Below are 13,421 nucleotides of genomic sequence, written 5' to 3' on the forward strand. Positions count from 1 at the left end.
CTGGGAAAAAAAGATTGTGATGAGTCAAAATTACCCCTTCCTTTTTTAACCTAAAATTAATGTCTAACAACAATAATGGACATTTTTGACTTTATACTACTTATTCCCTTTCAATTCCCATATATACCAAACATTGTAATTGAAATTCCCAGTAATTCTATTCCTGTCAACCAAAGACTGGAATTTAAATTCCCACTTTATTCCCAGTAATTCAACTCTCATGGAATTACAATTCCTTTCCCACATAATTCCCCTCCTCCAACCAAACGCCCTGTAAAGAGTAATTATTTACTATTAATTTCATGATTAAAAATATTACACTAATAAATAAAAGTTGTGTGATGTGAGCCTAATTGTGCATATTTCTAATATTGATTGGAGCATATTTGTTGAGTTTTAGTTCATGGAAATGTCACATTAATTGCATATTCCTTTGTTTTATTATTTAGTTGTGGTTTACACTTGTTTTGAATGTTTTACAGTGTTTGTTAGTGTTTTGGAACCATTGTAGATTAAGTGCAAAAGCAAGGGAAGTTCGAGGACAAGTTTGGAATCAAAGTGGACCGAAAAGCGCGTACACAGGAGATTCGACGCGTCGATATGTTACAGCTTTCAGTTCGAGAAAATGACTCCTCGGCTCGACGCGTCGAGCGGGTGTGTTTCAGCATTTTTGGCAGCTTCTAAATTTGCTCAGAAAATTCCTATTTTGCCCCGGTTTGACTCCCTCCATAAAAGGACGCCTTCCTCAACCCTATGTCAGATTATGCTCAGTTTTGGAGAGAATAAAGAAGAGAATTGAGAGCCACAAATTGTCTTGGGAAGCAAGGAGCAAACTAAGGAGATTTGAGAGAATTCACTTGGTTTAATTATTGTACTCCTTAGATTATTTGTAAACTCTTATTATTGTTTTGTATTCCATCTTAGCCATGTGTGGCTAAGCTTTCTTAGAGATTCTTGGGTGAAAAGTATTTATGAACTTATGTGCCTAGTTCTTTAATGCTTTAATATATTATTATTTGGGTTTATACTTGTGTTGCAATTGTGATTCGTATTGGTGTTGCTAGTAGTTTGGGCCCAAATTACTTGCTTCATAGCTTTGTTTGTGTCACAACGGGAGTTGGGCATAATTTAGGGCACACACAATTGCACTTAACTGTTACACCTTGGGAGAGGGCAAATATTTTATGGAGCTTAATTCTTAATTGTTGCACATCGGGAGATGGTAGTAATTAGAGATTTATTATGAATGCTTGTTCTTTCGTTGTTCTGTGTTTATATCACGGGAGTGAATATTCACTTAGGTTAGAGATTACTGGAGTAACTCTATACCACCTTTGCATTCTCACACTTGTTAAACCCAGATTTTAATATTGTTCTTAGGATTGGCACTAGGTGATTAAATACTTGAATCCTAGGAATCTCACTCTTTCTCAATTGTTTCCACAAACTTGCATACTTGTTCTTTTATTTAGTTTTTGTCATTGCTCAATCATGTTTTTCGTTATGATTAGCTTCTCGTTAATAAATAGTAGCTAGTGCTTAATACCCCACTTCCCTGTAGATCGATAACCCGATACTCCGGGTATTATTTGTTTGTGAATTATATTGCAATCAAATTGGCGCCGTTGCCAGGGAAGTGACGTTTAGTATTAACATTAGTGAATGTTTTATTCTAGGAGTCTAATCCATTTTTATTTTTGTTTTATTTAATTTTTGCTAACCTTTAAACAAGTTGTTTTTTGTTGAGTGTGATTTTGCTTTGGATCTAAGAACTTGGTTTTGTATGCGTACACGATCTTTGGGGAAAGAAGGATTATTGCCTTTAAACCTTGAGATTGAGAAAACAGTCAAGTTTCTTAGAAAGCAAAGAAGAATGGCATAGGTACCAGGAAATCAAGTAAATCTAAATCCTAATGGAGGTGGAGATGCCAATGGAGTCAATCAACCACCACATGTGGAGAGATCCATATATGTCTGACTACATCGCTCTAGATGTTGAGGAGCAGGACAGTATCAATGTGCCGGGTGTGGAGGCCAACAACTTTGAAATCAAACCGGCCATTCTACATATGGTTGTTTTGGATCAATTTGGAGGGTCACCCACGGAGGATCCCAATGCTCATGTCACCAAGTCCCTAAGGGTTTGTGGTACCTTCAAAATAAATGGAATCCCTCAAGAAGCCATAAAGTTGCGTCTTTTTTCTTTCTCAGTGGAGGATAAAGTTCACAGCTAACTTATCTCACTTCCCGACAACCACTTTGTTACATGGGATCAACTACACGGAGAGTTCTTGAAAAAGTTATACCTAGTTTTCAAGACTCAAAGGATGAGGAGAGCAATTCAAAATTTTAAGCAACTGGCAACTGAATCTTTGATTGAGGCTTGGGAGAGATTTAAAGAGCTGAGGAGGCCGTGTCCACACCATGGCATTCAAAGTTGAGAATTGATGATGTAATTTTATGAAAGATTGCTTGACAGTTTAAGAGTTCTAGTTGATGCTTCTTCGGGTGGATCATTCACAGTTTGGACCCCACTCCAGCCGAGGAATTATTGGAGAAGATTGCTATGAATTGATCAACATGGTACTCGGAGAGATCTTCTCAAAAACCTGTAGGAGGCATTCATAAAGTGGAGCAAATTTCAGTCTTGTCAGCCAAGGTGGATAATGTAGCTTCCTTGGTAAAAAAGCTAGCCCAAATCACTCTCAAATGTGTGATCTTTGTGGTGGTAGGCACAATCTGGGAGAATGCCTTAATGATCCTAGTTCTCAATCCCCCGTGGAGCATATTAATTTGGTGGGGTACAATAGGCCACAACAACAATCTTTTCAACCTCAAGGGGCCTACAATCCAACTTCTTCAAGAAACCACCCAGGATTTTCATAGAGCAATCCAAAGAAATCCAATGGGGGCTGCAAATCCCCAACATTTTGTCAATAGAGGACCACCAGGATTCCAAGGGCAACAATTTCAAGGTGTGCATGTAGTCTCCAACTAGACCTCATTTACCTACTTTGGAAGCTCCACCACAACCAGATTTGGGAGCCATGATGAATATGCTACTAAAATCCCAATTACAAAGTGAAGAGAGACTCAAGCAAGTGACAGAGAGGTTGGATCAATTGAGTGCCCACAATAAGATGCTAGAGAATCAACTTGCCAATCAAGCCTCTACATCTTGCACCAAAGTAACTAGAAAGTTGCCCGCTTGCCCCGAAAATCCTAGAAAACATGTCAATGCAATTGTTACAAGGAGTGACAAGGTACTTGGAGATCCATCTCTTCCAATCAAAACATCAACTCCAAATAAAACTGTTGATGTGGAGATTGAGGAGAAACTTGAGAAAGAAGAAGTTGAGTCAGCTGATGTGAAGAATAATCCACAAGTTCATGATGAGGTAGAGAAGCCCGTGAGAAGGTATGAACCACCATTGTCCTTTCCTCAAAAATTTCAAAAGCAAGCAAAAGAGAGTAGGTGGAAAAAGTTTTTGGAGATAGTTAAGAGTTTGAAAGTTTCAATTCCCTTACTTAATTTACTTTTACAAGTTCCATCTTATGGAAAATTTTTGAGGGATATTCTTGCTAAGAAGAGGAAGTATGGGGAGCAAGAGATGATTGTTATGGCACAAGAGTACCGGGCTTTGACACCAGGTATAGGGAAGCCTCTTCGTAAGCATAGAGATCCGGGGAAATTCACGATTCCTTGTGTGATTGGGGGCTGTCCTATAAAAAGATCCCTTTGTGATTTAGTAGCTAGTGTTAATGTCATGCCTCTATCCCTTTGACAAAAGTTGAATTTGGGGGTTCCACAACCAATCCAACTTACATTGCAATGCGCTGATCAGTCTTCTAGGAGCCCTATTGAAATTCTTGAGGATGTTCCAGTCCGTGTGGAAGGGTATTTTGTGACTTGTGACTTTATTGTGATAGATGTGCAAGAAAATCCCGATGTTCCAATCATTTTAGCGAGACCTTTCTTGGCCACAACTGGAGCTGTAATTGATGCAAGGAAGGGGACAATGATCTTCGATTTTGGGGAAGAAAGAGATGCATTTAATGTTCTTGATGAGCCACAATCTCTTGGAGTTGGAGAATGCAACATGCTCTACACCATGTCTTGGGATGAGGATAACCTCACGGATCAACCGGGATGAGCACGCCATAATGAGGTTACGTCAAGCTAGCGACGTTAAACTTAACGCTTAATGGAAGGCACCCCATGTTATCTTTCATATTGCTTGTTTATTGCTTTTCTCTATTTCGTCTAGTTAGTCTTTGTTTTATGGCTTTTTACCTTTCTCTTTTCTCTTGTTCTCCTTTTCTCTTGTTTTGCATCAGGGACGATGCAAAGTTTTAAGTGTGGGGGAGGAGTCTACCGTTTGTGGTAAATTTAAAATTTTTGCTTGGATGACTCAGGTTCTTTTGGTTAATAAGTTGCTTGTTATAGCATGCAGTTACAATTGCTCTCTCTTGTTGGTTTGTTGTTTGTTTTGGTGGTACTTGTTGCAATTCAATTTGTGATTGATGATTTGAGGTGTAACACGTGATTGATCTATTCTCTTGCCAATAGTCTTGTTAACCACTCATTAATTGGATTAATTCTTGATCTTGTGTGTTATGCATTGCTAGTGAAGACTTATATGAGATTTCAGTCATGGGTGTTTTGCTAGAACTTGCCTCATTACTCCTTAGAGTTTTTTCCACTTTTGGTCCCATGACTTTAGTGCATCCGTCAATTTAGGTTCACAACTTTCATTCCTGACATAAGTAGTTCTTGACTTTGATTTTTTTTTTTTTTTTCATTTTTAGTCCTTCCGGTCATCTGAGCGGTAAGTTCCGATCGGAATTAATAAATTGTTCTGTATATTTAGATTTTAGAAGGGTAAATAAGTCTTTCACCATCAATAAAAAATAAACAAAAGAAAATAAAATAAAATTAATGAATGCCTTGTACCCCACTCCGCTGCTTCGTCTTTCTTCGTCATCAACAACAACAAGACTCTTCACAGAAGCGCAGCCCCCCCCCCCTCCCTTTCTCTGTCACTCTCTCCTTCGCATTTTTCCTTCTTCCTCTGCGAAACTAAAAACAAAAAAAAAAAAAAAAAAAAAAAAAACTCATATTCTTCTCACGTATCTACATATCCTCTCACTGTAAGCAACAAAACCTCTACAAAACCTAACTCAAATCAACCCAAAATTCCTTCTTAATCAGCAACGCCTGGACGAAATCAAGGAAGAAACATCAAGTATAATATTGGCTTCACTGGCATGGCTTCACAAATAGTCGCATATTCTTCGAACATGATGGCATACGGTAAGAACACTGAATCAATGATAAAAATTTTGAGTTTTTATAGTGGAGGTTTGTATGAATAGGGTAGTAGTTTAGGAAAGAGATAAGGGTAGCAGTTTGTATATTCTCTGTCCATGGTTTGTATGAGTTGTACTTGTCTATTTTATTCAATTTATCGTTGTGCATTTCTGTGGGGACCAAAATATGAAATACTTGATCTCTTTTTTATGTATTTGGCATTTGGTGAGACACTACTTTATTTGAAGTGTTTGTCAGTTCTTTTGCATTTCTGTGGGGACCATTATTAGTGACAATAGAAAGGGATTGTTCCAAACAATGCTTTCCTTAGACAGTAAAAAGTATTAACATTGAATAATGAAAAATTCCTAGCAGATGAGAACATATTTTTTGCTTAGCAATTGTTACTTTCATCAAAGCAGCAGAGGTGTTACTTTCCTCTTTTAATTTTTACTTAACAATTGTTATCTCTCAAATATTTTCTGCTTTGATGACTTGCTTGCATGCAAAACACATTAATGTTAATCATATTCTAACTCCATGTTGTTGGATTTCCTCAATGGCTCAATTAGATTTTAAACTATGATTTTTTCCTTGTTAAGAAGACAATTGTGATGCTATTCTAAGTAAAGGCAATTTTCATTCCAAGTGTTGAACGTATATTTGTATTTGAAGGTGAAAATGCAGGACCTAATGGCAGTGAGAGTGATTGGAACTATGAAGAGAATTGTTCTCATAGTGTGACAACCAAAAATTTAATTTTATAAATTCGTTTTTAAGAAATTCTAAAATAGCCATTTTTCACTCTATAAAAAATTTTGCGATAAAATCGGTGTTTGAATAAATTATTTTGAGCCACTTTTAAATAAATTCAACACCGGGACTTATTTTAAGTCTAAAATCCTAAATTTTCGGGTACATCGCGTACCATGATTTTGATCCAAAAGTCAATCTGAGTGAAACCGGGAAAAAACTGAGGAACCTAAACTAAGTGGTTGTCTAGGAAATATTTTTGGAAAAATGCATTTTTACCCCAAGAACTCTTTTAAACTATGAATTTAGACTTGGTCCATGAAGCTTGGTAGACCACAAGCATCCAACCCTTTGTCTGATACATTCCTTAGCCAAACTTTTACCATTATGCCCTCCACAAATCATTATGGATTCTCCTAGGGTTTAGTGCCCCTATAAATTAGAAAGCTATTAGACTTTTCCTCTTGATTTCCAACCTTGTCTTCCTCCTCAAAAGCTCTACAAGAACACCAAAGAAAACACAGAGGTGAAGGAGGGTGTAGCTAGCTTGGGAAGAAGGTGGAATACTAGCAAAAAGGAAGAAACTACAAATGTATAACCCCATGGGCTCCCATAAGCTTTTATAGACTATGTGAAGTTTTTTTATTAGTTAAAATTCTTAGAAATGCTAGATATATGTTGTGGTTGAGCTAGTAAGTGGTCTATTGTTGATCTATGATGAGTTGTTGAGGATTTGAGAGTGTTTGATTGCCTGAAATTGCATTACAGGTGAAGAAGAATCTCATTGGTGCACAAGACAGTGTGCACCATATGAGTCACGGAGCTAGCCAACGGCCCTAGGCAGGGACCGTTGGCCAGCCCCGTGGAGGCACGACCTTAGGGCACGGCTCATGGTAAGAGCCGTGGCCCTAGGCCACCGCTTGGCAAATCCAGGCGGCGGGGCTCCTCAAGCCCTGCCACAAGCCCCGCTAGGCAATAGATGTGCTGTGGTCAGGCCCCTGTGGCTCAGGTACGTGTCATTTCGGACCGGGACTCGCGGGCCCTTGAGGCTCGGACACTCGGGATTGAGATAGTATACCTATTTAATATTCACTACCGGGATCGAGTTATATGATAGCATGAGATTGTTAATTGGGTTATATGTTAGCATGAGATTGCTTGTTAAAATATAAGTATATTTTTTAACCACTAGCTAGTTTGAGTATGATTAGTGTATATCGCCATGATAAGTTAAGCATGTGAAAGCATGAGTTTGTTGATGAGTTAAATGATTGAGATAGTATACCTATTTGATAATTAGGTTACAAGCATATAGAAACCCTGAGGAGCATGTATAAATGTTGCTTAAGTGATTGAGAATACTTGATCTAAGTATGTGAAACAAATGTTTTCCAAAAGTATATATTGTAGTATTTTACAGGGTTGAGTGGCATTATACTTAGCTTCGTGCTAACGGGTTGCTTTCTACTTGTTGTTTGTTAACCCCTTTCAGGTGGGCCCAGTGTTTGAGCGTGCACGAGCTAGTTTAGTGCGTAGACTTTGAGTTGTTAGATTCTAGTGTAGAATCTGTTAAACTATGATGTTTAGATATTACTTAATCCTTTGTTGGTGTGGAACACCAGGGCTTTGTTCCCCAAGCTTATCTTGTAGTTGTTTGAGCTTTGACTCTAGTTAGATTTCCTTTTGTAGCCTGTGCAGTCACCATGGGTAGTGACTGTGGCGGTAACACCCTTGATGGATGGTTTTGTTTAAGTTTTAATCTTGCTTTAATCTTGTTTAGTTATCTTTGACTGTTAAGTAAATGTGGATTAGTATTAAGAAAAGTGGGGTGTTATAGATAGGGAGTTTGATAACAGTGAAACTAGGGATGACATGGATTTTGAGACTCATGTAGACCCATTAATTGAAATTGGTGGGGTTAATGATACTTTATATAATTCATTTGAACCAAATCTTTCTGATGATGCCTCTATTGTGGAGTCAGACAGTGATGGTGAGATATCGGGTAGTTTGTGGATTAGTTTTAGGCCAAGTAGAGATATGAATAACTCACATTTCACTCTAGGTATGACATTTGCCTCTAAGCAAGAATTCAAGGATGCATTGCAAAACTATGCAATTAAAAATGGTAAAGATCTTAAGGTTGTGAAGAATGATAGAGAGAGATTCATTGTAGAATGCAAAACTGATAGATGTCATTTTAGAATAAGTCTTAGAAAAGTGATTAACTCTTTCTAATGGAGGATTTTAAAGATGCAGGAAAATTATGAAGGTTGTTTATGGGCCTTTGATAATGGGATGTTGAACTCATCTAAGGTAGCTAAGAGATCGAGGGTGTAATGAGATTAAATTTCATCAAGACTGGAAGATGCTCAAGTTTAAAGAGAAAGTGCGCAATGATGACAAGTTTAATATGAGTGAAAGGCAAACTTATAGAGTGCTAGCCAAAGCAAAACAAATGATTCAAGGAAATGAAGAGAACTTAAATAAGATTTGGAATTATCTGTTGGAAATAGAACCAATCCAATGTCCAAATATTCAGTTAAGTTGAGTGAATTACAAGAATTTGATGGGGATGAAAGATTTCTAGGGTTCTACATGTGTTAGGATGCATGCAAGAAGGGCTTTAAGTATTGTAGGCCAATTATTGGAGTTGATGACACTCACTTGAAGAATTTAACAGGAGGTGTGTTGTTAACTGCAATTGGAATAGATTCCAATGATATCATTTTTCCCTTTATGTTATGCCATAGTTGAGAAGGAAACAAAACAATCATGGAATTGGGTTTTAAAATTGTTGAAGAGGGATTTGGAGATTTCAGATGATTTTGAGCATGAATTTACTCTAATTTCTGACAAACAGAAGGGGATAATTGCAGCACATCAAGATGTTATACCAAGAATGGAACACAGATTTTGTGTTGGACATCTCTATGGGAATATGAAAGTAGCAGGCTTCCAAGGTAAGTCTATTAAAGATGCACTGTGGAGATGTGCTAGAGCATGGACTGTTTCTGAGTTTACTGCAGCTTTTAGAGCTTTGAAGGAATTAGATGTTAATTCATTTGAGTGGTTAGTTGATAAACATCCTAGAGAATGGTCGCAATCACACTTCTCATGTCACTCATATAGTGATATGTTGGTAAATAATATTTGTGAATGTTTTAATAGTGCCATATCTGAAGCAAGACAACAACCAATTATTGGATGCCTAGAATCAATGGGACAAATGTTAATGAAAAAAAAAAATGTATAACTGTAGGGAGACTGGCAAGGCATGGATTACTAGTATTTGTCCTAGGATTTTAGATAAGTTAGTTGTGATTGAGAAACAAGCTGCAAGTTGCATTGCTACCCAATGTGATTACCATCTCTTTGAAGTTAGAGGAATGTATGGGGATCAACAAGAGGTTAACTTGGAGAGGAAAAGTTGTTCTTGAAGTGGGACTTAACAGGTAATTGCATAGTATATTCTTTTTTGTTTTTACTTTTTTATTATAGTTAAAACACTAACAACTTAAATTGTATTGTAGGAATCCCATGTAAGCATGCAGTGTGTGCTATTTGGCTAATCAAAGGATCAGTTCATGAATTTGTTCACAAGTGTTATTCTAAGAATTCTTATTTGCAAATATATGGACAATCCATACATCCTATGGCTGGGCCTGAGCAATGGCCAATATCTGATAGAAAACCACCTCTTCCACCTCTATACACTTCCAGGCCAGGTAGACCAAGGAAAAAATCAGCTGATGAGTTAACCTGTTCAAAAATCAGCAAAGATAGAGTAAAAGTGGCTAGGAAACACATCCAATTGCATTGCACCATATGTAGGAAGGCAGGTCATAACTGCAGAAGTTGTCCAGAAAAGGTTAATAGGAAATCTAAACAGGTAAAAGTATAGTATATTATCATATTCAATCATTTTATATATTTTGATCAATGATTACAAATGTTATTCATATTTTATTTCAGATGAAACCAAGGAAAAGGACATTGAAAGCAAGTGAGCTAATTCAAATATTTATCGAAGAGCAACAAAGCACTCCAGAACAACAAGGCATTCCAATAACTGAAGAACATGCCAGCATTCCAGTAAATGAAGAACAAATCACTCAAGATGATATTTACTTCATGAATATGTTTGATTTCTCGACACCATTTGAAGAAAACCCTACTCCTTTTCAAGAAAAACCTGTCATAGTTGAAGAACATCTTGGCTCAACTTCTATCATCCAACAAAATGAACATGGAGTTAGGATGTGTTATGGACTACCACCAGCTCTAAAGAAGTTAAAGAAGCCTACCTTGTGTATATTCACTAACCATGTGTTTTGATGTTAGCAGTAACAATGCCAATTTGTAATGTTTTTTTGCTCAATGAATATTGTATTGGTTGAAACATGGTATTTTGGAGGTTAATTAATAGATGTTTTAACAAGAGAGTTTTTGCTCTGCATATATTTATCTGTAATTCTATACCTTTTTTTTTTTAGATTAAGAGTTGTTCATAGAATGAAATTTTGCATTCTTGATTGCTTGCAATTGGCTGGCTAATTAAATAAGAATTTTTAATACATATCAAATAAAATATACTTATATTGCAGCTATGCAGCAAGTCATTTCATAAGAAAAAAACCAACACTTTCAATTGCAATATGATTTCTCTTTGCAGCTCATAAACTGAAATATGATTGCTCTATAGTTTAATATAAAATTCGAAGTAAAATATTGCACTTTTTTTTTCTTTTGCATCAATATCAACAGAGGGAACATAACTAAAATTTATTGAATCTTGACCCTTGTCATGTGTACAGCTACCACTGTGACAGCAAGGCTGTGTCGTTTGTCTGGACCTTCTCCACTTGTAAATTCTTTGATTTTTGAATCTCAAAATCTTAGTGTCTCTACATGTGACTGCAATTTCCCGTCATTCTCTTAAAATTGGCACATAAAGCAATTTGCTCTACTGTTTTCAGGTTCCTGAGTTTGTAATTTTCTGTATAAAATTTTGAAGATGATGTACCCTTGTTAATGGAAGCCATTTCATGCAAAAAATCTTCCATTGTACTACTGCGGATGTATGCAAGATGGTCTATTAAATGAGTTTTTTTGTGAAGAGTCTTGTTGTTGTTGATGACGAAGAAAGACGAAGCAGCGGAGTGGGGTACAAGGCAATTCATTAATATACAGGACAATTTATTAATGAAAAATCGGAACTTTATATTTTGCATGTTTTGATATTGATGCAAAATGATCAACAGCTCATATCATCAATATCAACAGCTGAAATATGATCAGCTCATAAACTCTTACTCCTAAGTTTTGCATGTTTTGAAGTGATTTAGTCCATTTTTGTTTAGCCATTAGCCTTTAAGCCTACCATTATATATGTTATTACCCCTTGTGTCCCCTTTGAACCTTTTATTTATTTAAATAAGTGCTAAGCACTTATCCTCTCATTGTTATTATTTTTCTTTGTTTTAACCCATCATCAAAACCCTCAGTCCGTAACCAAATATTTTTCCTTCCACCCTTGAGGGAATGGAGCTTTTATCTTTGATATTTCTGTAGAAGAGATTTTTATGGAGTTTATATAGTGGAGTTTTTGGGAATAATAATGAAGTTTTTGGTGTGATTTTTGAGGAGTTTTTGTAAGTGTGATTACGAAAGAGAAAATAGGAGGAAATAGAAAATGGAGAAAACAAAATATGAAAGAAATTTTTTTTAAAAAAAAAAAAAAAAAAAAAAAAAAAAAAAAAAAAAAAAAAGATAAACAATGCAGGTTTACGCGCACAGTGGGCACGTGGATTGCACGCGCCTGCTGGGCGCTGGTTTTGCAGTGCACGCGAAGCAAGCTGAGCCATATTTAATTTCAATGGGTCTCACATTTCTGATAAAAATCCAAGTTTTGCAGGAAGACCTTATTCTTTCTCTTTCCTCCCCTTCTCTCCTCCACCTAAGTAAAGTCATTCTAAAAAATGGTGAAAATCAACTAATGGGGATGCTCAGTTTTATTCCATTTTTACCCTTCAAAAAAAAATCTATTAGGTTTTAATTTTATTTTTTAGATATTGATCGAGTGATGGACAAACAACATCTTTCCGGCGGGTGCTGCGATGCAGACACAATGAGTCTCTTGCCGTGGAATTGTCGGGGGCTTGGCAACCCTGCGACAATTCGAGTCTTGTTGGATATTATCCAGTGCAAGAGGCCGAATATGATCTTTCTGTGTATTATGTTAAAAGTTTATGTGTGTTATGTATTATGTTAGATTATGTGTATTATCTTTTCAAAAAAGAGTATGTGTATTCTGTTATACAATTATATACATTCTGTTATGCAATTATGTACATTTCAAAACATGAGATTTTTTTTTAAAGAAGTTAATCGCAGACGCGAAAAGCGGAATTTCCCAAAAAAAAAAAAGGGTACAAAACGACGTCGTTTTGCACAAGGGCGCACAATGCAATGTACGCCCTGGTGCACGATATAAATTGCCCAAGGTCATCACAAATTTTGAGTTTTTAAAAAGTAAATTATAAACATTTAGTATGTAAATGTGTATCTCAAGGTGGACCCGAGTCCATAGAATAATTTGTCATATTATATTTACTCCTTGTTCTCTCCATCACTATCTAAATTCTAAATCATCTAAAAGTGTATGTGTTGATCAGGTTGTTAGATTAAACCTGACCTCGTAGCAGCGGAAGCAGTGTTGATCTCCAGCGTTAGTCATTATTTGCCTCATACTGGACTCAGAATCACAGATGGTGCATATGTGTCTACTGAGTAGTATGAGTACCGTAACTGAATGTGCTATATGATGAATATCATGTATCCTATCAATACAGGTTTACATTAAGCATAGAGTCTGGTTGAATAACAACTTTTAGTTATTTAGTCAAATCAAACTACTTAAACTTGCACCACTTAATTAAGGCGCTAATATATAATACATGTAGGTTAGGGAAAATCTTACACAGGTAGGTTAATTAGGCCCATCAATACCCTTTTCCAAATTAAAGTAATTATTATAATTATTCTCAAAAAAAAAAAAAAAAAAAACAGTAATTATTATAACATGCATGTACGTGCATGCTTCGGACTACCCTCCATGCCATCATATTCAATCTAGGGGTGTAAATGAGCCGAGCCGCTCACGAGTCGCTCGTGAGCAGTTCGATTAACGCTCGGCTCGAACTCGGTCAAAATTGAGCTCGGCTCGAGCTCGAGCAGCTCGTGGATTAAACGAGCACGAGCCGAGCTTAGGTATTGTAGGCTCGCAGCTCGACGAGCCGTTCACGAGCCTTATAATATATTGTATAATATATAATATATAATATAATTATATTAT

General features: G+C 36.5%; 1 protein-coding gene across 1 annotated transcript; it reads left to right on the forward strand.

The window, feature by feature from the left end:
• The first annotated feature begins 3,047 nt into the window (after positions 1-3,047).
• On the forward strand, positions 3,048-4,154 carry LOC109175570. Its single transcript, XM_019324848.1, has 2 exons — positions 3,048-3,707; positions 3,792-4,154. The coding sequence occupies exons 1-2, from the start codon at positions 3,048-3,050 to the stop codon at positions 4,152-4,154; spliced, it is 1,023 nt and encodes a 340-aa protein (XP_019180393.1).
• The last annotated feature ends 9,267 nt before the right edge of the window (positions 4,155-13,421 follow it).

The sequence above is a fragment of the Ipomoea nil genome, unplaced genomic scaffold, assembly GCF_001879475.1.
Source record: "Ipomoea nil cultivar Tokyo-kokei standard unplaced genomic scaffold, Asagao_1.1 scaffold0164, whole genome shotgun sequence".
Taxonomy (NCBI): domain Eukaryota; kingdom Viridiplantae; phylum Streptophyta; class Magnoliopsida; order Solanales; family Convolvulaceae; genus Ipomoea; species Ipomoea nil.

Bases quoted from the DNA above. Each gene is read 5' to 3' on its own strand.
- LOC109175570 (XM_019324848.1), top strand. From the start codon at position 3,048: ATGATGAATATGCTACTAAAATCCCAATTACAAAGTGAAGAGAGACTC. The intron at 3,708-3,791 runs GTGATTGGGGGC...CTTTGACAAAAG, and splicing joins GGAAATTCACGATTCCTTGT to TTGAATTTGGGGGTTCCACA.